General features: G+C 57.2%; 1 protein-coding gene across 1 annotated transcript in view; it reads right to left on the bottom strand.

The window, feature by feature from the left end:
* Positions 1-25679, bottom strand: part of SNTG2 (syntrophin gamma 2) — a 178197-nt gene that overhangs the window by 89503 nt on the left and 63015 nt on the right. The window contains exons 5-8 of the mRNA XM_086699902.1: positions 17342-17385; positions 17196-17237; positions 7151-7238; positions 290-381 (exon numbers count right to left, since the gene is read on the bottom strand). Coding sequence (XP_086556028.1) covers positions 290-381; positions 7151-7238; positions 17196-17237; positions 17342-17385 — 266 coding nt within the window. The remainder of the gene's footprint in view (positions 1-289; positions 382-7150; positions 7239-17195; positions 17238-17341; positions 17386-25679) is intronic.

Genomic DNA, 25679 nt, shown 5'->3' with positions numbered 1-25679 from the left:
TGGCACACGGGAGCCCGGCAGAAGTGGCGGGGGCAGGGCTGAATCCCACCTTGGAGCCGACTGCACCCGCCTGCTCGCTGGGCCGTGGGGGCCACGGCCACCACGGCCACCACGCCCTACATCGTGGCGCCGAGCCATCCCTTGTGGGACCAGACGCCAACCAACGGTGTCCTCCATCGTGCCCCACGTCCTCCTAGTTGAACCTGCCACCTCGAGTGACGTTTTAATTCTGGGGCGCGTGTGGGGACATACATCCCCGCTCGGTTAAAGTACGAGAAGCCGTGCTTACTGTGCTGCTGGGGGTGCTGTTCAGATGCAGTCCACTGTCAAACAGAGGGGACGAGGCCCCGCTGCTGTGGTCGCCGGCTGGCCCCGGGGACCCTGCAGGCAAGCAGAGACGGTCACTCAGACGGAGCGCGGGCAGCGGTCCCCAGGTAGAGAGCCTCCCTTCTCCCGAGGCACCGGGAAGTCCCCCAGGACACCGGCCATCACGCGGAGCCACCACATCCGCCCTCCGTCCCCTGCTGTCCTGGGGCCACCTCACACCCGTCTGGCCTCAACCAGAAATGGGGCAGAAGGCGGGAAGATGGCCCACCTCACGGGAAAAGGTGCCACCGGGGTCCAGAATCCGCACCCACACGGCTCTGGGGGACTGTCATCCCTGGTCCCTGGGGACGTCCCACACCTGCACTTTCTACCACCAGGATCACATCAGAATCTTCTACACGCTATTCCTGACTTTCTGTTCTAAATTTTCAAGCTGCTTATTTGTTTGACATTTTCTGATTTCCTTGGCATTGCAAACTGCATTAGTGGACAACATAGAGATAAATCAGATAAGTTTGTGGACGGTGGGTCTGAAAACAAAAAGCCCGTGTCTGGGTAGGAAGGAGAGGTCTGGGGCCAGGAGCCATTCTGAGCTACAGTTTCCTCTTCTGAAAGCAGAGACGGGGCTGAGTGACCTCCATCCCTGCCCTTCTGAAAGGAGGTGCCCTGGGCACCCCCAGTAGCCGATTGTTGGGCAGTAAATCGCATTAGGGAGAGACACCAAACTGCAAGGTAAAGTTGAAGCTGACCTACACATTGGTTTTGCTTGAGAAAAACCAAGACATCACATTAAATCTCAGAATTCATAAGGGCGCCTGGGTGGCTCAGTCAGTTAAGTGTCCAACTTCAGCTCAGGTCATGATCTCGCGGTTTGTGAGTTTGGGCCCTGCGTCGGGCTCTGTGCTGACGGCTCGGAGCCTGGAGCCTGCTTCGGATTCTGTGTCTCCCTCTCTCTCTCTGCCCCTCCCCTGGTCACGCTCTCTCTCTCTCTCAAAAATAAATAAACATTAAAGAAAAATTTAAAAAAACAAAACAGATTTCTGACTTCCCTGGAAAAGAGAGACATCTGAGGCTCCCGACAATAAATCGCTGTCCCCTAGCCTCCTCGCCACGCAGGGCCCAAACCTGCCAGCCACCGGCATCAGGGCCCCTGCCCTGCGGGTCAGTCGCGTGAGGTGGCCACGCAGGGACAGAGATGAGCCTGTGTTGGTCGCCCCGTCATCAACATCCTTATGATTTCTTGGGAACTGAACCAAATGCCTCGTAAATGTGGTTTCACTCGCTGCTTCAAAACACGTGCCTCTACTGGGCGTGTTTACTACAAGCGTCATTTCGCAGAGGAAGAAACTGGAGGGATTCTGTCCGTCACCCACTGACCGCAGTCTTCTCGGGACCGAGGGCTCACACCCGGAGCACCTGGTTCCGGTAAAGGGGAACACGCCCCACCTCCAGGCCTCCGGGGCCACACGACCAGAACTTGTGATCAGCTCCACAAAATTCACGCCGACGGTGAATTTTCAAGGGGAAGGAGAAAGCTTTCCTGCTGTTTCCGATGTCTGAGAACAGCTTCGCAGAGAAAGCTAGATTCGTCGACAACCGGATCCCAAATATTTTTGGCCACAATACGAGCATGAGCAGCTCCCGTGTGACTCACAGGTTCAGTCTGTTAATTTTTGTGGTGGAGCCACACGGAGAAGGACACCTGCCCACGTAAGTCCACCGGCCACGAGAACCAGGCATCTAGGCTTTACCCTGAGGAGCCCCCTACAGACCCCTGAGTGGATCCAGGGTCCTGGCGTGTGACCGTCTGGGTGCTGAGGACTGCGTGGCCGATCTGTCACAGACACCGGCCGCCAGCCATCACCGCGTGATGTGGCGTGCCCCCTCCCCCACCCGCTGCAGGAAAGGAGCCGGAACCCCCAAACACTGGAGACGCCTGGTGCTCGGTCGACTTCCTAAGATTAAACTGAAGGTCAGGTGACGTCACATACGCAGTCATTCCGAAGTCACCAGCCCTCTCACTGCGGACGGGCTCGCGGGGCTCTGCAGCCGACTATCGCCACCCCTGCCTGCCGCTGCGGGACTCCTGGGCCACCAGCCCCCACACCCCCACCCCCCGCACCCTTCCCCCATCTCTACAGAATCGATGAGGACCTGGATTCCCCACTGAACACCACGTTCCCGCGTGCGCCGTGCGCAGCCCCAAGGACTCGGGAAATGCGTGCTGTTCTGGGCCCCGAAGACGGTGCTCCAGCGCACCCCTCCTTCCCTGGACCAGCCCCGCGAACCCGCTGCCCTGGGGCCGTCTCCGCCTGGGCGCTCCGCTAGGCGACGGTGACACAACGCTGCCCCTGCTCCCTGCACCTCCAAGCTCCCCGCGCCCCAGGACAGCGCTGCCCCCAGAGGACACGCGACTGCCGGTCCCAGAGGGAGAAATAAAGGACGCGGAGCGAACGGGAACGTGAGTAGGTCACCCTGCCAGTCATCCTACTGACTTCGGATACACGGGTATGTTTTCATCTACAGCATCCCAGAAGGGAAATCCGAACTGTTGTGATACAGTTTTGGTTACCACCAGTAAAGCCCATTATTTACAGGACGATCAGTTGTTGTCAATAATTGCTAATGATAAAAATAAACTTGGTGTCACAATTCAACATTAGAAAATATACAACAGGAGCACCTGGGGGCTCAGTCGGTGGGGCATCTGACCTCGGCTCAGGTCACGATCTCACCATTCGTGGGCTCAAGCCCCGCGTCAGGCTCTGTGCCGACAGCTCGGAGCCTGGAGCCTGGAGCCTGCTTGGGATTCTGTGTCTCCCTCCCTCTCTGCCCCTCCCCCTGCTCGTGCTCTGTCTCTCTCAAAAATAGATACAAAGAAAATTTTAAAAAGAAAATATACAACAAAAAGCTTACAAGAAATATTTATAGAAACTTCTAGCCTACAAAACGAGCTCTCACCTAGGAAATTACACTGGCCTCCCTCATGCAGGGTGGGTGAGGTTTAATGAGGGGGTGGCTGCCGAGAAGGTCCCCCGGGGTCACGCATGGAGAGACCGAAGGACACAGCAATCCCATACAGCTAACACCCCAGAGAAGGAACACATGTCCACACAAAACCCATGTATGAAGGCTCATGTCCGTATTACTCACAGCGGCTCCAAGGTGGGAAACAAACCACCCGCCGCTCCCCCCGCTGATGAAGCAGGGATCACAATGTGGGACCTCACAGAACAGAACAGAACAGGGGGGCTGACACCTGCTACAGCCTCTGCCAGCCTGGAAAACAGGAGCTCAAGTGAGGGACGCAGACGCAGAGGCCACACCGTGTGCGGATTCACCTTCACAGGGAGTGTGGAGCAGGAGAGCCCAGACGCAGGAGGGGGGCCCGTGGGGCCGGCCAGGGGCTGTGGCCTCTCTGGGGTGATGGGAGGGCTCTGGGACTGGACACAGAGGGCTGCGCGGCATGCAGAAAACACTACAAACCACTCAAGTGAACGAGCACTTCAAATGGTGGATCTTGGGGGCACGTGGGGGGCTCAGTCCATTGAGCATCTGACTTCAGCTCAGGTCATGATCTCTTGGTTCCTGAGTTCAAGCCCCACATCGGGCTCAGGGCTACAGCACAGAACCCTCTCCAGATCCTCTGTCCCTCTCTCCCTGCCCCTCTCCTGCTTGCGTTCTCTCGAAAATAAAACGTTAAAAAAATAAAAAAATAAACAGTGGAAGTTGTGTTCTGTGACTTATATCTTAAAAAAACACTAAGAGTCTGAATTTATGCGAAAAAAAAAAAAGAGAGAGACTGCTGACTCCTGTCACCGGCCGTTCATCTTCTCTCCAGCGTGGCGGTCAGGTGTCAAAAGCGGGCGCTGTCCTCACGGGCCTGGTGTCCTTGCACCGCCAGTCGCTGCTGTAGTGCACGGCGGGCTTCCACCGATGACCCGGTGCAGGGGTGAGGGTGGCGCAGGCAAGAGCGAGTTGCCGTCCTGCTGCGGCCTCACCAGAGGAACCTGCCTGAATTTACGGAGGGATTATGGTGTTTTGGAATAGTAAGATTTTAACTTTTGAAGATTATACGAAACCAAATAAAGAATAGACGTTTATTGACTCAAGAGAGGATTCAACATCCTTGCCACGTGGGAAGGCTGGCAGGCAGATCGCATGGGGCTTGTTGCCAGGCCACGGCTGGCTGGCCCCCCACACTGGGCCATGAGCACCCTTACGAGGGTGCTGACGTGCGTGCCGAGCCCATCACGAGGGCCAGCGGGACTCAGCCAGGCTGTGCCAGGACATCGGCAGCAAAGCCGGGCAAGTGACGAGGCTGCTGGCTACGCGCAGCTCTGTCGCATCTCTCAACAAAACGTCTCCAGCGCCCCGGCTGATGGTTAGAGCTCCCCGTTGGTGCCTCGGCCAGGGGGACGTGGCCACCCCAGGCCTGTGGTGGCTCTGGGGACAGGCTCCCTGTTGACTCCCCTGGGCACTCCCGCCCCCCACCCCGGCTTCAAGATGCTGCCGGGGTTGCCTGGATTCTGCTGCTTCCGTAGCGTTATTGAAAGCGGTCTGGAGACCCCGGGCGCCCCCTCTGCCGGGAGGTCACCTCACCTGGAAGAAGGCAGACGGAGCCCTAACACGAATGTCCTCGGTGTCTACGCGCCAGATCCTGCCCGCCACCCCGTTCTTCCTGCTGCAACGTTACAGGATCAGCTCTCTATCCGCACGGGGAGACGCCTACAGGACAGATACGCAGGCCGACCGACAGGGTGGACACACGGTCCGCCTGGTGGCACAGTGCTGCCAATCGACCACCTTCCGCGAACACGATGCCACATACGTGACGCCCAAGTGCACGTCCAACACTTGCTAGCCTTTACGTTCTGCTGGAAAGAACCCCCGTGAAACCCTGGCACCATGTGCTCACAGTCTGAAACGGAAGCCCAGAGTGGCCAGAAGCAACTAAGCTCTGCACAAGAGCCGCTCACTCTGTGTGCGGTTCAGAAGAAACACGACGGACCCTTCTCCAGCCCCCCTGCTGTGGGGGGACATGAAGTCCACAGGCCACCCCAGCCTCTCCATTTCCACCTGCCACCCTAAATCCCCTATCTCACCCGAACCTCACGTCTGTTATGAACTGAACGTGTGTGTCCTCCAAATTCCTCTGCTGAATTTGGAATTCAACCGAGCCCTTGACAGGAAGTTGTTGGGGCACCTGAGGCAGGTGATGGGTGACCTTCCAAAAGGCCCCAGGGTCTCCCTGGCTCCCGCCACACGCGAGGACACAGAGAGGAGAGGCATCTATGAACCAGGTCCTCCCAAGACGTCCCGCCTCCAGAAGCGTCTGCTGTCCCGGCCGCCACTGCGCTTTGTTACTGTGGCCGAGTGGACCAGCCCCCCCCCCCCACAGCCTGTCTTCTCCTCCAAACTGCTGGAGGTGCCCACGGATGCACCCCCTGAGCCCAAAGACCCAGAGCAGCTGGCCGCGGGCAGGAGGTAGTGGCGTTCCCTCTTCGGGCCAGAGGCGCCTGCCTCCCCCACGGACAGCGCCCCCTGGGACCGGCGTCCCCCTCCTTCCCCGCAACGGACAGTCTGTCCCGGGAGTAGCGCCCCGCTGGCTCCTGGGACCTGCACACGGGCTGCCCCGAGCCGCTCCCCTCACAGGTGCACGTGCACGTCTGACCAGACCCCACGGGACACGACGCAGTGCTGTGCGTGGGGCTTACTTTTCCAAAGACTGGTCTGATGGTCACCATTCCCACTTCCTGCTGCTTGGGGCGTGCTCCCTTCCGTCCACAGCCCTGTGGCCTCTCCTCTTGACCCTGGAGCCCTCTGCGAACTGCGAGGAGCTGGGCTCCTAAGAACGTAGACCCCGAGGGATCTTACTGACGGAGGAATATCAATTTTCCCGAGAAAGGCGAATAGTGTGGCCTGGTTACCCCAGTGCGGTCTGACGGGAAAATGGTTTCTGAAACTGATTTGCTCAGGTTCTCAGGGAGAGAAAGTAAGAAGTCGACTGAGTTCAATGACTTTCTGTCAAACGTGGGCCCTCCTGCAAGACGGGTTTCCACCACGGACGCGCCCAGAGGACTGCGCCGGCCCCCCAACCACAGGCTTCTGCGGTTGGGGGGAGAAGAGGGAGAGAAAACGCGGAGAATGTGGCCAGCCCAGGGCGGGCGCTGGTCCTCCACAGGACGACACGGAGGGTGGGACCCACCCCCATCCTCGGGACGCCCGCCCTGCCAGAGCTGGACCTCGAGGGGCCACCAGCAGAGTCGCAGCCCCTGCGGGCACGATGGTACCTAACGCCCCCTCTGGCTGAGAGGACCGCACCCCCACCCCCACTGAACCACTCTGGACCTGTTGTAAAAATGTGGTGGCGGCGGAGTCCGTAAGGGGCATGGTGACAGCTCTGACGAAAACGTCTGTATGGACGGGCGACCCATCGCTTCCAAACTGGGTCACAGCCGTGTACGGGAGACGAACACGGGGCAGGCACGTCACAGTATGCACTTACTACTGTCTTCTCTCTCGCGGGGGATCTCCCAAGTCTACACAGGTACTTCAGGTACAAACTTAGTTCCCATACACGTGCCGGTGCGCACGCAGGAAGCGTGATCAGCGAGTCCACGCGCAGAAGTCAACTGATCCGCACGCAGTAGTCGGACGCCTCTGCTAAGAGGCTGTGGATGTGGAAACGCAGGGTGTCTATCAGTGCCCCTGCTGCCCCCGAACCCGTGCTGGGGACCTGGCGTATGCCTGTCAGTGCCGTGTCCTGTGCAGACACGGCGAGGCGCGGGAGGACAGTGCCCCGACGGTCTGCCGCCCTTACCTAATGGGAGCTTCAGAAATGCCGGCGCCTCCCTGAGATAGTCAACAGTGATGGCCACCTCGTCGCCAGCGTTTCTCAAAAGATGCACCTGTCAACACGACAAAAAATAACTACTTTACCACCAGGAGAGGATCAAACACAGAATTAAAACAAGAGTCCTATGCACCTGGCCTGCTTCCCGAGAATTCCACGCTGGTGATTTCCTGAGACACTGAGGGCCTGTGGGCCCCTGGAGGTCTGAGCTCGGGTCTACATGGAGGCTGTGCACACCAGCAGGGACGAGCTGTCTACATGGGTGCTTGTGCACACCATCAGGGGCGAGCCGTCTACACAGATGCTCATGCATGCTTCCTGCATTCTGTCTACACGGACACTCGTGCACACCGTCAGGGGCGAGCCGTCTACACAGACGCTCGTGCACGCTTCCTATATTCCGTCTACACGGACGCTCGTGCACACCAGCAGGGGCAAGCTGTCTACATGGACACTCGTGCACACCAGCGGGGCAAGCTGTCTACACAGACACTCGTGCACACCATCAGGGGCGAGCCATCTACACGGATGCTCGTGCACACCAGCAGGGGCGAGCTGTCTACACGGACACTCGTGCACACCAGCAGGGGCGAGCTGTCTACACGGACACTCGTGCACACCAGCAGGGGCAAGCTGTCTACACAGACACTCGTGCACACCATCAGGGGCAAGCCATCTACACGGATGCTCGTGCACACCAGCAGGGGCGAGCTGTCTACACGGACACTCGTGCACACCAGCAGGAGCAAGCTGTCTACACGGACACTCGTGCACGCCAGCAGGGGCAAGCCTGCATTCAACCAGACCGGGCTCCCCGCCCACCACACGGGCCGTCTCCCCGAAGGTCGAGTCAGGTGAGGACTCAATGTATTGGCACAAAGACCCAAGCATCAGACGCCGGCAAAACGCACACCGCCACGCAGCTGAGACATGGCTGACCACCAGCCCCGCTCCAGGTCTGAAGCACAATTCTGGAGGGAGGAGCGGGCACCTCTCCCTGTGCCAACGCATCCCCACCACGGGGCTCTGCTTCCACCCACGTCCGGTCAGCTTCCCGTGCTCAGCGCGCTCACTGGTGTTGAGGCAGACGTGACGTGGCTGCTCCGGAGCCTGGGATCACGCGGGCACACGGCTGGGGCACTCCAGGTCAGGCCCAATCAGGGCCGGTGGTCAGCCGTCCAGACGGCGTGGGGACCCTACGGGCTCGCACTCGGCTCTGTCACCCCCAAGTCCAGATCTCTCAGACACCTGCTGTTGTCCCCTGCACGGCCCTGAGAGCCACACAAAAGCCCTTGTCCGCCGTGACAACGACCACCGGGCACCAGCACCTCCACCCCAGTGGACCTGGGATCACGCCTGCCGGTGGCCTGCGTCACCTCGACCCTGACCTCACACCCAGGCCCTGAATTCCCCCTAAATACTCCGGGGCTGCAGACTCACCTCCGCGGCGTCCCTCCCACACCTTCCATGTCCTCCCTCATTCCCCGTGGCCATGCATTGATGGCCTCCCGCCTCACGCGGGCCACACCGACCCTCTAAGGATTAAACCACGTGGTCCTGTGGCTTTGCCTCTGCTCACACTTGGTCAAGGCGGGTGGACACCTAGCCATCCCTTCCATAGCCGCCTCGTCGGACCTGCTCTCCGGACAGGTGCACACGGGACACGTCCACTGCCAGGGACGAGGTCCAAACCCGCCTCCAAACACAGCGTAGGACCAAGCCGCTTGGGAGCTCATGGTAGGGGTCAGAGCCCCCAGACCAGGAGGGGGGCCTGGGAGCACCTAGCACCGGCCTCTGCTCGCGGACAGGCCTCAGCAGGCCCTGATGCGTCTGTGGGAACCTCACCACTACGTTCTCTCCGTCTGACCCGAGAGACCACCACCGGCCACCCGGCCCTAAGCAGCGGCTCCTCCCCGGATGCAGGTGGGGTCGCAGACACTCCACCACATCCAAGGAAGAGCACCGAGGCCCCCGAGACGTCCTGAGCTAGTGTGGCTTTAAACTTCAAAGAGCGAGCGTCCCCTGGACGGAACAGCCCCAGATCTGTGCATGCAGGTGGCCACCTTCAGCAGCCTCTCCAGACTCTTCTTGAAGGAGACGCACACACCCCACCTACGTAAACACCTGCAGCAGTCACAGATCGAATACCACGCACGAGGCTTTCTGGACACGACACGCGTCGAAGCGTTAACGTCTCCTACCTGTTTAGTGGAGGCTGATTAACCCCAAAGAACCTGCTGAACCTTTTCGTGAGTCTGCCCTTGTGTGTGGTTCACGAGGCCCCTCAAGAGACACCACTTGGGACAAGTTGATTTTGTCTGCAGGACAGTGAGGCGTGCGGCAAGCAGCCTGAAGGAATTCGGCACTTTTAGTGGCACACGGGGCCCCCTCCCCGCCTCTGCCCACCGCGATGCTCTGGACGCCCACGTGGGGGCCACAAAGGCTCCGCTTCATTGTGCGTCTTCCCCAATTTGGTACAAGGTTTGTGTGCGTGTTCAGAAATGTCTGCGAACAGGGGCGTCTGGGGGGCTCAGTCGGTTAACTCCGGTTCAGATCGTGATCTTACAGTTCGTGAGTTCGAGCCCCACATCCGGCTCACTGCTGTCAGCCTGTCAGCCCCAAGCCTGCTTCAAGTTCTCTGTTCCCCCCCTCTCTGCCCCTCCCCTGCTTGCGCTCGTCCAACAATAAAAAAACTGTCTGGGACACTCGTCATTAATGCCTCCACACTCACCAAAGGGCTCCAAGACCATCTCTCCCCTCAAGACATCACCGGAAGACTGACAGGTGCAGGGGCAGACACCTGACTGCAGCCTCGAGGTCGGACGGCTCCTTGCCACCCAGAGCGACACACAACTGCCTTGTGCATCTAATCAGTCTCCTCTCCTCCTGCGTCACTGACCCTGGGGCACATCGGTCCCACCCCCAAAGGGCAGCTGGGGGCTGCAGACTCCAGCTTCTGATTCCCACCTGTGCCCTCAGCTTCCTGCAGCCACGTCAGGGACCTTTCCTTTCAAGGAAGGATTCAACTTCCGCGTGAATTTTCCCAAGCTTTTTTATTTTTTAATATTTTAACTTTTTATTTTTTGAGGGCAAGAACCTGTGAGCAGCAGAAGGGCAGAGAGAGAGAGAAAGAATATCCCAAACAGGCTCCGGGCTCCGTGGTGTCGTACAGAGCCTGACTCGCGGTTCTGACCCACAAACCATGAGATCATGACCTGAGCCTAAGTCAAGATTCGGATGCTCAACCGACTGGTCCCCCCAGGCACCCCGAATTTTCCCGAGCGTTTAACAAAAGCCACTCAAGCCATTCAAACCCCCGGGGTCTCAGCGCGTTGGTGGGGAGCTTCCACAACAGAAGTTTATCTGCCGGGGTCAGAGGCCAGAGCCTAAGGTCGGGGGCCAGCGGGGCTGGACACCCGTGAGGCTCCTCCCCAGCCACGGACGGTGTGAACGGTGGGCGGCGCGAGCTCGAGCGTCTCTCCTGGCAGGGACACTGATCCCACCCCGGGACCTGCCCATGACCTGACTGAACCCCCATCACCTCCACGGGCCCAGCTGCTAAGGGCACCCAGGGGCCAGAGGCACCGCATGGGAACGTGGGCACACACCCTCCCTCCGTCCACACCAGAGGCTGGAAAGTGGCGCAGGGCAGGTGAGCTGAGACATCAGCGCGAATTACCCGCCGCGTCTCGCACACTCGCCTCCATGCACGAGGCCCATGGCGCAGAGAAAACCAGTCCCTGTGTGCGCGCGGGGCTGGGGCGCGCATGCTCAGAGGCTCCAGCCCAGCCTGGCCCTCCCCGGGCCTCCTCTGCTCCCTGAGGTCGGGTCGCCCGGCCGGCCGCACTCACAGGGTCCTATGCCTGACCTTGCCGAGCTCCCGGGGTGTCTGCACCCCATGTGTCCTCCACGGTACCTGCCGCTCTGGGTGGCCCCCATGTGACGCCTCACACCCTCTTCGCGCAGCTCTGATTCCCGGACCCGTCACTGCACCCCTTGACCCCTCACCCTCTGGCATCACGGCCACCGCTGACCATCGGTCCCGTGGCGCAGGCGGCACCGCGTGGCCGGAGGGACACAAGTGGCCGATCAGCCTCGTGCCATCCTCGTGGCCTCATTCTAGGGGGGCTTTGAGCGCGTGAGGCTGCGTCCTCATCCCCGCTGAGGGGACCTTCCTCCTCGTCTCCTCTCGGCTGAACCCCGAGGTCACCTCCTCTCCCTGAGGTCAGTCAGCTGCAGGTCACCACCCCCCCCCGCTCTGGGCGTGCATCAGCCCAGGGATTCCCCCACCCCGGAGGCTGCACCTGCACCTGGTGAGCGGCCCTGGAGCAGGAACAGCCCACGGCGCCTCCCCCCTCCCCCCCTTAGCACCTCCTCCCGCTGCCCTTGGCAGAAAACGCTGGCAAACACTGTCGGCCCCCAGGCAGGCTACCCTCGCTGACTCCCCTGAGGCGTCCTCTGCCCGCCAAGCTCTACGGCCGTCCTCCTCTGTGCCTCCAGGGACGTCTCAGATGCCCGGCCCAGGCGATGACGTCACACTGTCCACTCGCCTCCAGGATCCCACGCCATCCCCCCCACGCCCCCGCCGGGATTTCTTTCCTGAATTCCGAATGTGGGAGACTTAAGGGGCTGCCCCTGGGCCCTCCCTCCGCATGTGTAACTGTCACTCTGAGCCATGAGATAACTATTCGTGTGTATTCCATAATTATATTCCTAATATTTTCCTTACAACTCAAAGTAACAGACTCTGCTAATGTATCATTCAAACAGAGATAATCCATTTTTTATTAATTTTTTTTTAATGTTTATTTTTGAGAGACAGAGCACGGGCGGGGGAGGGGCAGAGAGAGCGCGGGACACAGAATCCGAAGCAGGCTCCAGCTCCGAGCTGTCAGCACAGAGCCCCACGCGGGGCTCGAACTCATGGAGTGTGAGATCGTGACCTGAGTTGAAGTCGGACGCTCAACCGAGTGAGCCACCGAGGCACCCCTCCTTTATATATATTTTTGACGATAATCGTATAGCAATATGTCACAGTTTGTTAATAGCTTTATGTGTCCACTTGGGTAGGCTACGGTACCCAGCTACCTAGGTGTTGCTGTAAAGGTATTTCATGGATGTGACTGATGTCTGCAGTCAGGGACTTTGAGTAGAGCTGGTCACCCTCCATACTGCAGGTGGGCCTCATCTAATTAGTTGAAAGCTCTAAGATAAAATTTGAGGATTATCTGAGGAAGAAAACATTTCTATTAGCGGAAGCCACAAATTCTGCCTGAGAGCTTCAAGCCTCAAGCTCTGACCTCCAGAGTTCCCTCCTTCTCTGTCTCTCCCCGTCTCTGTCTGTGTGTCGGTCCGTCTCTCCCTCTCTCTCTCCGCCCCCCCCCCCCCACACACACAGAAATCCAGTATCTCCCTCGATGGCTCTGTTTCTCTACTAGAACCCCAAAACATCACCCATCATTAAAACAATCCTTGAAATAATAGTCAGTGGTACATAATTTGGCAAGAACAAAGTGTGGCTTGAGGTAATCGATTACGGGCCTGATTGGTTTGTAAGATCAGGGAGGTTTGAGAAAAACCTTTCCTTCCTTCTGAGTTAGAACATGATAGATCACGTTCTGAGATGACAGCAGAAAGTATCTGTCATCCTCTGTCACTCTGGAAGACGCCAGCCTCCGACAGGACACGTGGGGATTCCCTCCACCACTTTCACACCCCAGAAAACCAGCCACGCTGGCAAACACACGGAACCCCAGTTGCAAGCCCCACTGCCGTCCAGGTGCGCTCTGCTCCGTGGCAAGTGACGCCCTCCGCCGGCACAGCGACCTTCCCTCGTCTGTTGGCAGAAACAGCCTGCTTTCGGAGGGCGGCACTGGGGCCATGCCAGCGACCTGTCAGTCTCTGCTCCACAGGACCCGGGGCCTCTCAGGGGGCATCATGGTTTGCTACATGGGGACACCATGCTTATCCAACTTGGGGGAAACGAGGCAGCACCCTGGAGGACCTGGTGATGTGAGGGAGAGAGAAACGACCCCACAAACACGTGCAAGCCTGGGACCCCCGTGGGCTTTGCTGGTGGCCTGGGGCAGGTCAGACACTCCGGCCAAAGGACAAACTGCTGCAGGTTGCACCCCTACGGCGAGGAAGCCAACCAAACCCCCAGAGGTCTCTGTGGATCCTGATGGGACATCAGCCCCATCTGTGCCTTCCAGACGGCCGATCGTGACAAGGCTCAGCACCGCAGTCACACGGCCGCCACGTAAGGGCTCAGCAACCCAGACAGCACGGCCCAAGACCCGAAGGGGCCGGGGGGTCCGTGCAGACAGGCCCTGTAGGAGGCTCCTGGGGGAGGCCCACAGGACAATCACACGCACACCCTTGGCTGTGGGACTAAAGCCACGTCAGGAAAACCGTATCTGCTAATACATACACTCTCGTCTTGAAAAGGCTCCTTGGGAGAGCAGGCTGGTGCCCGGGCTCTGGCAGGGTCTCGGTGATCGACCTCGGGCCAACGAGCCACAACACACAGTAACTGTCCACCAAGGCTTGCCCGTCACCTGCCCCACTACCCCTGGGGACCGGGCTGGACCGGGTCTTGGTGGAAGAGGTGAGCCCGTGAACAGGACTCTCGACTACCACGGCTCCTTTCACAGCCACGTGACACCTCGCTCATAAACCACAACCACGACGCCATCACAAGTTTTATTTCCCACTCCTTGATTTTGAACTCTACTGATTAAGAGGTCTGGACGTTCGGGAGGAATCATGCTGACCCTAAGGCATCTAGTGAAATCTCTGTGTGGTGCTGGCTGATTCCAGTGTGCCGTGGGGTTGAGAACCACCTCCCCCCGCAACTTTCCAACTCCGGAGTGAGAGAGGATTGTCATTAAGTTATCTCTACCTGTCTGTCAACCTACCCATCACTCATCTCTCTCACCTACCTATCTGCTTCTATCATGGAATCTTCCACCAATCACCTACCATCTATCATCTATCTATCTATCTATCTATCTATCTATCTATCTATCACCTGTTATTTATCTACAATCTATCATCTATCTAATCTAATCGCGTCCGTCCATCCATCCACCCATCCATGCACCCATCCATCCGTCTGTCTGTCTGTCTGTCATCCATCCATGCATTTTAGCCTGTCTCTCCATCCAGCTGTAACGCTCCTTCCCACAAGACGGGAAGGCTGCTGGAATCTTCTGTCAGTTCACGGCAACAGAGCTTCAGGGCAGGTCCTCATGGGAGCAGGACAGAGCGCACTGTAACCCCCGACCCCTGAAGAGAATATGTGGGGGGTCGCGTGAGGAGGCAGAGGGCGACGCCCCTGGGACGGGGTGACAGGCATCTCAAGGGCTCAGTGTCTCTCCCAGGAGCTGAGAGCAGACGCAGGATCGGGTGGCTCGCTGCCAGCAGGGGTGCAGCTTTCGCTCCCCCGTCAGACCACACTCAACCTTGAAGGTGGAGGCCTCGTTCCGCATGATCCGATGCCATAGTATCAGGTGTAAGAGACGTCCCATGCATATTTGTCATGGGTGACCTGGGGGAAGTGAGCGTCCGCTCTCAGGGAAACCCTTCTGTCCTGGCTCACCCCTGGGGCAGACTGTGGTGGCACAGCCGGGACAAGGGACCCGCCACCCCGTTTTCTTTGTTTTGTCCTCAACATGTAGTTGACTTTATTTCTGTGGGTTACATTCAAACCCACCTGAACTTAGAAACTGTCCCGAGGCCTCCGTGAGAACAAAAGTCCTACCGATGACTGAAATATGCACAAAAAGGACTAATTTCAACTTAAATAGGAGGCTCTGGAAATAAGTTAGCGAATTTTTACTGATTACGGCAATTTTCATCCGTGTGTTTGCAGCACCTGAGAACTCAGTCTGCTACGTGAGACCACAAGTAACATCCTATCACAAATCGGAGAGGTCTTCTACGGTTTCTGACCCCGTTGCGGAAAAATGAAACCCATCACGCAGTCCAGACAGCACAGACCCTGCTCCAGCCCTTGACTGCCGTGAGCTCTGCCTGCACACCCACCACGGCTCCCGCTCCTCACTGACCCGCGTGGCCGGGGACCCGCTGCGTGAGCAGTCACCTCCTCTCCAGGCACCTCCTAGCTCCGAAGGCAGGTGTCAGGCTCTGACTTTCCGTTTTCTCGGGTGACGGGTCTCAGAACACGCCCAATGCACACAGGTGCCCAAGGACACTTAATCCCTGCCACGGCAGTTCTGATGACAGACGCTGACGTGGAAAAAATACACAGTGTATTAAAAAGAGGGAAAGTTGCAGGTTTATTCCCACAGATGCATTACATGGAAATAAACAGACTTCTGTCCCCATCATGTATCAGAACTCTTCCAAAGCTTGGGCAGAATGCGGGTGATTACGATTCATTTTGTGGATCCTTTGTGTTGAGCAAACCCGACATTTGTCCTTTTAGAATTAACTGAAGCTAGAATTCACTCTTAAAGGCAAGCGTGTGAGACTATGATTTCTGAGGTCTTCACAAATTTAATATTTTTATGAACTTTATGAACCTGAACAATGGAATCTGTCTCATTAGCAGTGTTGCAATCATGTGTTTTCTGTCACCTAAGAAGGTAGACGTGGGGGTCCTGGGAGTGCTCAGGCAGTTGAGCGTCTGACTCCTGATTTTTGCTCAGGTCATGATCTCAGGGTTGGTGGGTTCAAGTCCCACATTGGGCTCTGTGCTGATGGTGTGGAGCCTGCTTGGGATTCTCCTGCCCTCTCCCTCAGTCCCTCTCCCTGACATACTCTCTCTAAAATAAAAAAGGAGGTAGACGTATAATTTGATAGTGAGATTTTAAAAGTATATTTGTGTCAAATATTAGAATATCTCTGTTTACAAGGTATGCACCTCGTTTACTCAAGAATTGGTTTCTTGGATGAATGCTGGGCCGAGGAGGGGTCACTGTGGTGCACAAGGCCCCCCCGAGTCATGGGCTTCTTCACCCTAACAAAACAAACCTTTGCAGAGAACGTCCCTTGAGACCAAGAAACACGTTTATCCCCAGTGTGAGCACCTTCCCCACTCCTGGCACAGGTCCAGGGCCCCAAGCGAGGAGGGGGGATGGCGAACAACTCTTCACGGGCTGAGGTTACTGGGGACTCTGTGCCAGTGTCGTGGAAGTTCAGGGGGACCGCATCAGCAGACTTTCTGCCCTACGTGAGCCAGGAGGTAGCTTCATGGAAAGATAAACACTGACGGATGGACGCACGCCGACCCTTCCCAGGGACAGTAATACATTATGCTTGGTTCCCTGTAACGTGCAGAGTAAAGTCCCTGTGGGGGGCGCCGACACCTCTGGGGGAGGCGTTCCTTCCCGCCTCGCCCCCCAGTGACCACCCCTGCTCTGCACTTGACCGCACCACCCACCCATCCCCCACCTTCTCGGTTTCAAGAGCCAGCTTAAACACCTCCCCACCTTGGTGCCGTCCTGGCCGCACATAGGGCACGTGAGCACATAGGGCTTCTCCATGCCCAACTTCACGTGGATGTTCATTTCACCCCTGCTGGCATCCTGCACCTGACCTGACCTGGACAAAGTCCTCTCCCACAGAAGGAAGGCTGGGGCACGTGCGTGTTGACAAGCCTTTGTCCCAGACGGTCACCAGGTGCGTGCGTCACGGGACATCCTGCCCGGTCTGCCCACGTTACACACCAGCGTGCTCCAGCAAGCCAGCGGTCCTCACTGCCCCGGGGGCTGGGTCCACACTCCCCGAACTCAGTCCCCCAGTTGGAATAGGAGCAGTTCCTTCCACCCTGCTCAGCCCGTGAGGACCCATCACACAGCGTACGGGACGCGCCTCGCTGCCACGCTGGGCTTTTCACGCAGGTCCTCTGGGAGCACCCTCACTAAGTTTTCTAAGCTTTCCTTCCAATTCCGGAGCTCTGTGTCTAGGAACGCACTCAGTGAAATACAACTTAGAGAAAAAAATCGTTACGATAGAAGAATACAAATAAGAAACGAGGCACACTCACCACTTCCTCATGGGTCGCGTGTTCTACATTAATGCCGTTAACCTGAGTAGACAACAAATTGAGAGCTGAAAATTGTGAGGATGATCACTGATTACTGTCGCTTTAAAATAAACAACAGGGCGGAGGCTCAAGTTTAAAATACTGACCTGTAGGACGGCGTCTCCGACGAACAACATCCCTGTCTGGTCGGCTGCAGGGTTGCAAAAGTGGCAACAGTATTAAGAAAAATTGAGGTCATCACTCTTTTTAGGGCCCCGTTTAAGCTCAGTGTCCACAGCAACTGCAATGGCTTATGTGTGTGCCCATGCGTGTGCGTGTGTGCATGCACATGTGGGTGAACACAGGTACATGTGTGCACACGTGTGGGCTGTGAGTGAGCACGTGTGTGGGATGTGTGTGCACACGTGTGGGGTGAATACACACGTGGGAATGTGTGCAGGGGGCATATACGTGTGTGGTGTGTGCGACATGCAGGGGTGTGCAGTGTGAGTGTGCGTGGGTGTGCGCGGGCCTGTGGTGTGCAGTATGTGTGTGAGCGTGGGTGCCTGTGCAGGTGTGCAGGTGTGTGTGGGTGCACGTGCGAGGGCCCGTGCAGGTGTGGGAAGTGCCAGCACAAGGGGGTAGGCAGGTCCCGCCCATCAAGCTGAGGACGTTAAGGGAGTTCCTCCCCAGACACACAAGAGCCCTTTAATATGGAAAGAAGTTCATCACGTTCGCGGAAAGTCGGCTTCCCGGTTTTCATCAGTCGGCACAGGCCATGAAGCAGGAAACCCAGAAACTCTTTAGCATTTCCACTCTTTCTTGGGGACAAATTTACACAGACGGTTTTAATTAAAGAGACCGTGCGGAGACTGGAGGCTCGCGGTGCCATCCGCATTACCACTCCGGTCCCCAGACGCAGAGACGGCTTCCAGGAAGACTGACGCACCTGCCCCAAATAGAAGGTGCTGCGGTTTCCTGCCTTCATGCGGATTGGTTTTAATTTTTAAGTCTTTGGTTAAATACTGGAAGCCAGAGAGTACGCTATTCTTTAAACATCGCAATTCTCTTCACGCTCCCTGTATGTATTTAAGGTGAGTTGTTAACATTACTTCTGGTCATTGTAATGATATTAAACTTTGTTGAAAATGAAATACAGCCCACATCACTAAACGTAATGGTACTGATCTCGGCTAGCTAACAGGGTTCTCGCTTCCACGGCAGCTTTGCCCACAAAAGCTGCGTGACCCACTGGTGTGACCAAGGTCCCTGTCTCCGTCTCCCGGTCTCTCTCCCGCTCTCCTTCTTCCTTCCCGCACCCCCTCCAGCTCTGAGCTGGGGGCAGAGAACAGGACAATGCTGGCTTCAGGGGCTCAAAGTCTAGCAGGTGAAAACCCACACAGGGCAACAGAAGGATTACTGACTACTGGCTATACAGATTCTTTGTAAAATGTGCACAGTAGAGTCCCCACCTAAACACAGCCCTGACCCAGCACGAGAGGTGTGCGTGGCATTTGAAAAACCCCAGGTGCAGGACACTTAACTTTGTGGGTGCAGTGGGGCCTCAGAAAACCTAGAACACAGACGCCAGAGTTCCCCTTGCAGCCGAACGGTAAAAGGGAGAGCATGCGAGCGAGGGGTCCCTCCAGGCTCGGTCGGGTGGAACGGGGTGAGGCAAGCCGGACCGAGGAGGGGGCTGCGGGGGCCAGCGGCCACGGTGTGTGAGGCCCTGAACACCATGTTACGGGCGGGACAGAATTTCGGGATGCCGCATCCTTCGGCGCAGGGCTAAGCCTCTCGACACCTCCCTCCGTGATTCGCACATACTTGTCCTCCACTGAATTTCAGTGAATGATACTTTCATCCCATGTCGCTCTGGAAAAATGGCATCTATATGAAAGGTGAACTCAGGTAGTAAGGAATTCAACCTTATCTGAATTTTTCTTTTTTGGTTCCAGACATTCAGATGTGAAGTCTTAAAAGTTTGAACAGCGAGGTCTTTATTTGCGAAATTATACAAATCTATTTAATAGATGTTAACATACATTTACATATGGAGATATAATCGTTTCACGTGCATGTATGATCTCTGTCTTTGCTGTGTCTGTGCCTAAAACCCACGGAGTCCCAGCCCCACCTGGCCCATCTGAACTCCTGGTTCTCAGCCCTCAGAACAGATGCCTGAACCCTCCACCTCCTTGCTCCCACCACCCCCTTTCCATTCCTGGGACCAGCCCCTCTCCAGCTGTGGGACCAGCCGTACAACTGAGCCAGCCCCTTGACTCTACTGGGGCCAGGCTGTCTCTCACGATCAGAACGACTTCCTCCCCGTGCACCTGTCACTGTACTCTCACATGAAGCCTTCTACCGCCTCTCAGCTCTCTCTGTTCACACGGACCAACAAAGGGCCTCTGGTGGCGGCTCAGTCTGTGGTCAGGCCTCCCCGAAGATGCTGTCTGGCTCCTGCTCCCTCAACACGGTGTGTGTCCCCATCCCTGCTCGGGCACCGACCGTCTGTTCCCAAGCCCACATCGCCACCAAGTCACTGCTCCTTTGTGGAGAGAAACTATGGCCTTTGATGCTGACTTCTGCTCGATTACCTGCTGTTAAAACTTAACTATGCTTGTCTTCACTTTTATGAGAAAGAAAAAGGACAATAATAAGAGTTATTTGTTAAAATTGAACAACCAATAACAACAACAAAAAAAAAAACAACAACCAATAACAGTGTCAGCAGTTGTTAAAAGTAACCTTGATACCTTGGATTGCTGTATAACCCACGCTGATGTCTCAGAAATACCGCCCCCAACTCTCTCTCTCTCTCTCTCTCTCTCTCTCTCTCTCACACACACACACACACACACACACACACACACAGGCTCTGCAGAATCCCCAAGTGACTGTAGAATCACAGGGAAGACTGATCACCTTCAGTAATTTGGATCTGATTTTCTGAAAATAAACCCCTGTCCAGAACACCCCCCATTCCTGGCAATTCTGCAGGAAGCGCAGGGTGCAACAGGGTCCCACAAGGTGCGACAGGGCCCTCAGGGTGCGACAGGGTCCCTTAGGGTGCGACAGCGTCCCACAGGGTGTGACAAGGCCCCGCAGGGTGAGACAGGGCCCCGCAGGGTGCGACAGGGTCCCACAGGGTGCGACAGGGCCCTCAGGGTGCGACAGGGTCCCTTAGGGTGCGACAGCGTCCCACAGGGTGTGACAAGGCCCCGCAGGGTGAGACAGGGCCCCGCAGGGTGCGACAGGGTCCCACAGGGTGCGACAGGGCCCTCAGGGTGCGACAGGGTCCCTTAGGGTGCGACAGCGTCCCACAGGGTGTGACAAGGCCCCGCAGGGTGAGACAGGGCCCTCAGGGTGTGACAGGGTCCCACGGGGTGCAACAGGGCCCCCAGAGTTTGACAGGGTCCCTTAGGGTGCGACAAGGCCCCCGCAGGGTGCGACAAGGTCCCGCAGGGTATGACAAGGCCCCCGCAGGGTGTGACAAGGCCCCCGCAGGGTGTGACAGGATCCCACAGAGCTTCAGCATTTCTCACCCAGAGGATGAGTCCACTTCTATTATCTGTTTCAGGTTCTGTTTATTTCGACAGCTTTAAAATCATGCCGTTCATTGGTTTGTTTCCAGTAAACAAGAGGAGGCACGGAAACGCTCTTCATCCGACTCTCTCCACCCCTAACTCGGTCCAGGATTGGCCCCGGGGCCTCCTCCCCCATAGGGCCAGCTCTCTGGACACGGGAAGTAGACTGGGGTTTGGTGAAAGAACCGGGGGGAGGCGAGTGTGGCGAGAAATTCTGCTCCCACTCTGCACTCAGCCGCCCCAAGTGGGAGGGGCGTCTCAGGCTGTGTGCGCACAACTCCAGTCGGGTGCAGCCTAACCCATCTCAGAGTGGGGTCTACCGAGATCCATGGACCCCCAGAAGGGGTCAGGGGCTGACCTGCTATCGCCGTGGGCACGTGGGCCTGCGTGTCTGGACCTCGTTCTACACGCTGAAGGCGGGCTCCCCCACGGAACCGACAGGAAGGTGGGGGCCCCGCGGGCACCTCTGCTGGTTCAGGGGCAGTGAGACGGGAGCCCAGCACACGGGCCCCGGGTCTGAGCGGTGTCACTGCAAGGCTGCGGCAGCCTGAATCAGTCACATCTACAAGAATGGAGCTCAGACTCTTCCCTCTGCTTCCTGAGGCGGCTGGCGCTCGGCTCCCCGGGCACCTGTCGCACATTCCCTGGGCGTGCAAGGCGGCAGGGGTCTCGAAGGGCTCAACATCGGCTACAGATTCAGGAGATAGTGTCGACCGGAAGCAGGGAAGGGGGAGAGGGAAGTTTTAACATGCAATCAGCTAAACTGATGAAATATCGCGGATGTGCAAATAAATCAATCGCAAATCTATACGGTGATGACATACTCATGGCAGTGAGACGCCAGATGCAAGTGAAAATTCTAGAGAAGGCTGGAAATCAGGGGCCCTGGGGACCCACAGCTGCACCCACGCAGCCCAGACACCCTGAGGTCTAAGGACCCCAAGGCCGCAGCTTCAGAAGCTCGGCCCCTGCAGGCTGGAGAGCTGGGCAGGCAGCGGGCCCCGCCTCACCTCTGCTTCCCCTCAGAGAAATCCCCACACGTGGCTGCAGAAATGCTGTCCTGTGTCACGTGCGAACACCTGCACGAATAGCACGGCGTGTCTGCTCCCAGTCTGACACTCAGCGGGGCCTTATGAGAACCCACATTTCGCCCAGGACACTTACTCGCTTTTAACAACGGAAGTTTCGCGTGAAAGACCCTGGCTCTCATCCCTTTCGCCCTTCCTGACGCACAAGCTCCTCTCTTTCCCTCCCTCTTGTTGAAATTTTCTGGGTAGTTTTGAGAGGGCCCACGTGTCTCCCGAACACGGGCCTCAAACCAGCCACCGGCCGGGACTGCCCACGCGCCCACCGAAACGTTGCCGTGATACCCGGACTTGCTCCACGGCCGGGAACGGACCGGGTCTCCGAGCGCGTCCGGCAGCGGCGGCGGAAGAACTAGACGTGGGACAGCCCAGGTTTGCGACGGGGCCGCCCCCGCCCCCGGGCGCGGCCTCAGCGGACAGGCCCGGGAGCGCCTCCTCCCGCGGGGCGTTGGCGAGCGGCGGCGGCGGGGGCGGGGGCTGCACCGCAGCAGCGGGAGGAGCCCGTCGGGGTGACAGCTCCCAGCCGTCCAGCGCCTCCCTGTGCTCACTGTCTGCACGCGGCACGAAGCTCCGCGCTTCATTTCCGCCACATCGAGAGGCTCCTTGTGAACGTCGTTCTTCTCCCCCTTAATCCGGCACAGTACGAACCGGGGAGCCACGCTGCTTTCGCTTTTCCAAAAGCGTCAATGTTCTCAGGGTCTCTGTGTGACTCCACACACGCACAACCACGGTGGCGCTGGCGCGTCTGCGACAGAGCGTCTGAGACGCCGGTAGGCGAGGGGGTGGGGTCTGCACCCCAAGAAGGGTGGGAGAAGCCCGGTGAGGCAGAGCTGCGGTGGGAACGAGGCTGAGGCACGATGCGCGGGGTCAGTGGGTGACCAAGGCCAGCAACATGCAAAGGGCTGAATTTCTGCCCGGCGTTTACGGTTTTGTGACCGGATGGGGTCACTGGATACTCCTGGGCAAGGACACAGAAGCACCACACAGAGAATTAAGCTTCAAGTTCAAAGGATGAGGCCACACTCACCACACCTGCATGCTCAGCGTGAACACCCCACCCACGCAGAACTCCTTGCTGGCTCTGTGACATCTCCCTCCGAGTCCTGCCGCCTACGGCTGGTTCAGGTTTTTTATTTTTATTTATTTATTTTTTTTTTCAAGAGACAGAGCATGAGTGGGGGAGGGGCAGACACAGAGAGAGACACAGAACCCAAAGCAGGCTCCAGGCTCCAAGCTGTCAGCACAGAGCCCGACGCGGGGCTCGAACTCACAGACTGTGAGATCATGACCTGAGCCGAAGTCGGAAGCTCAACCGACTGAGCCACCCAGGCGCCCCACTGGTTCAGGTTTTTAAGTGGAATTCTGGGTGATGACATCACTCAGCCACCCTGAGGGGCCCGCACTTCCGCATCCTGGGCAGGGGTGAGCAGGTATGGGCAGGTGTGGACAGGTGGGCCTGGGGAGGTGCACTCAACACCGCCAGGGAGTAGACACGCAGGAGCGCACCCGAGACTGATCTCAGGCAGAACTGCGTCCCCGCACAACAGGCTAGCTCAGCTCAGAGCACACAACACGACACAACACAACTCCACGTGACACACCTCCTCTATGCTGCGAGAGGAAAACCAAACATGCCCCCTCCCCCCCCCAGTTCTGAGCAATTTCTGTGGGGCGTCTATTACCTACCAGGTGTGGGCGCAAACTAGGAAGATACCCTGGCCTGCTAAATACCTCTCTCCTCACTGGCGGGATCAACGGGGCAGCTTGAGCTGCACGAGACTGCGATGCCCTCTCTGCAGCCCTGGACTCGAGAAACCAGGGTCGGGCCCGTCAGCACCCCACGCGGCAGAGGCCGCTGGTCAGCCTGCGGCTCCCACGGGATGTGCTGCTCTCCTCAAGGAAAGAGTGAACGCCCCTCACCGCACCCACCGACAGAGGGTCTGTGGTGCCCCTGGTGGACTCTGGGGTAACCCAGGGACCCGGCTGGTCCAGCTTCCCCGCCTGTCCTGTGAAATCTTAGCACACCTGCTGCGGAGGCCCGACTTCCGGTGCCGGGCCAGAACTCCGCGTTGATCACTTCACAGCAAGGAGAGCAAAGCCCAACCAGGACGAATGACCTCCTCAGGTTACGCTTCGAGTCTCCGGGGCCGGCTCTCCTCAAAGGTCATCCTACGCCCACCACCCACGGAGCCCCAGAGTCGTGCAGTTTGCTCACATCCTTCAGACGGGGCCGAGCACAGCTGACCCTGAGTGTTAACTGGCAACCGCGAATCGGCTCTAAGCCACACCTTCCGAGGTAGTTAGTTACCTTCAGCTTATGAAGCTTGATCTCTTGTTGGTTACGTCCGCGTTCTGTGTATGCGCACGCGCACGTATCCGTAACTCTACACAGAACAGGCTCACACATATGCAGACACGTGTACGCACACAAACAGTGCAACTTCCATGTATGTACTCAAGTACTGATCTAGTTTTCCTCCAGGCTGAGGTCCTGTGCTCCACACCTCCATGTCTCGGGGTCTGGAAAGGAACCAGCACCCAGGATGCATTTAGGAAATACAGAAAGTTGTAAGGAAAGGGCATACACGGATCTGCAGAAGGGCGGCACCGGACCCTAGTGTCCTGGGTCTAGGGTTCTTCACTATTTCCACTGACCCCTGTATTCCTTTGTGTGATCATTAAATAATAAGTAAATAAAAGGCCACAAGTGTATGGGCGCTTTCTGTTTAAGTTTGAGACGTTTCTTCACAAGGTAAATGCAGCATCAGTTTCAGACACTGAAATCACAAGAGACTTAAGGACACGTACTCACTAGTTAGTCATCACTAACCAGAAGTTTAACTGCTATGAAATGCTGGCGTTTTGTCACTTAAGGAAGGAAAACTCTACTACATTATTTCTAAGATTTTTTTTCCAGTTGGTAACCACTTATGGCTTGTTAATTATTAACAAATGGAGTCATAAGTCACAGTTGTAGTTAAAACCACGTATTTTAGGAAATTTGTGTGTGAAACATAATACAGTAAATTAGGGAACATTTCCGTGCGAATCCGGAGCCTCTAGAAGGAAGTGTTTTCTAGCTCACCTGTAAGAGGCCCGACAGCTGCCGTACCGGCTCTCCTTGTCTCCACTTCCTTGAACATCCCTGCCCCCAGACCTCATCTGCCAGCGGGAAAGGGCTCCTCGGCAGCTACGGATTCCACTCTTGGCGCAGACGCAAGCACACAGGCTGGAAGCCAGCTACGAGCTTCATCGGCAGAAGAACACAAGAAAAGCAGCACGAGAAAGTGGCATGTAGCTGGAAAGGGTCCAAGGAAAAGAGCCCAATGGTGTGGCCCAAAAGGACTCATCAAGGTTTGAAAGAGCAGAGCTAATGTACATACGAGGCCCTTTGTGTCCAGGGAAAGGAAGCTGCTGAAGGCACCGTTGCTGACAAAACGCAAGCGCCCCCCCCCCCCATACTTGCCCAGCCCCGAGTCACCTCCCCCACGACAGGTGCACGTGCTCACACTGCTTCGGAGAGCCCGGTGTTTCCTTCTGGTGAGAGGAGGCCCTGCGCTCCCCTGAACTCGGGCTGAAGAGAGCTGACCAAAAGACATGCCGCAAGCTCATTCCCTCGGCCTTTCCGAGGGTGACTTGGGTGCAGTCCCAGTTAGTGGGTGGGGACGATGCCGGAAAGCATTCTTCTTGCAGGAAAAGACGACCCTTCCTGGAGGTGGCCTTCGCCAACTCTCTTCTGCCCCACCCGGAAAGAGGGTTACTGCCTTGAAAGGCAGCCATTCTGTAAACGTGGAACAGGTAATGAGGCGAAGCCCAAGTTGGTAGGGACG

This window comes from Puma concolor, chromosome A3 (assembly GCF_028749965.1).
Source record: "Puma concolor isolate L17-30 chromosome A3, mPumCon1.1.hap2, whole genome shotgun sequence".
NCBI lineage: Eukaryota > Metazoa > Chordata > Mammalia > Carnivora > Felidae > Puma > Puma concolor.
The sequence above is the reverse complement of the archived record's forward strand: the minus strand, read 5'-3'. Positions and strand labels throughout refer to the sequence as shown.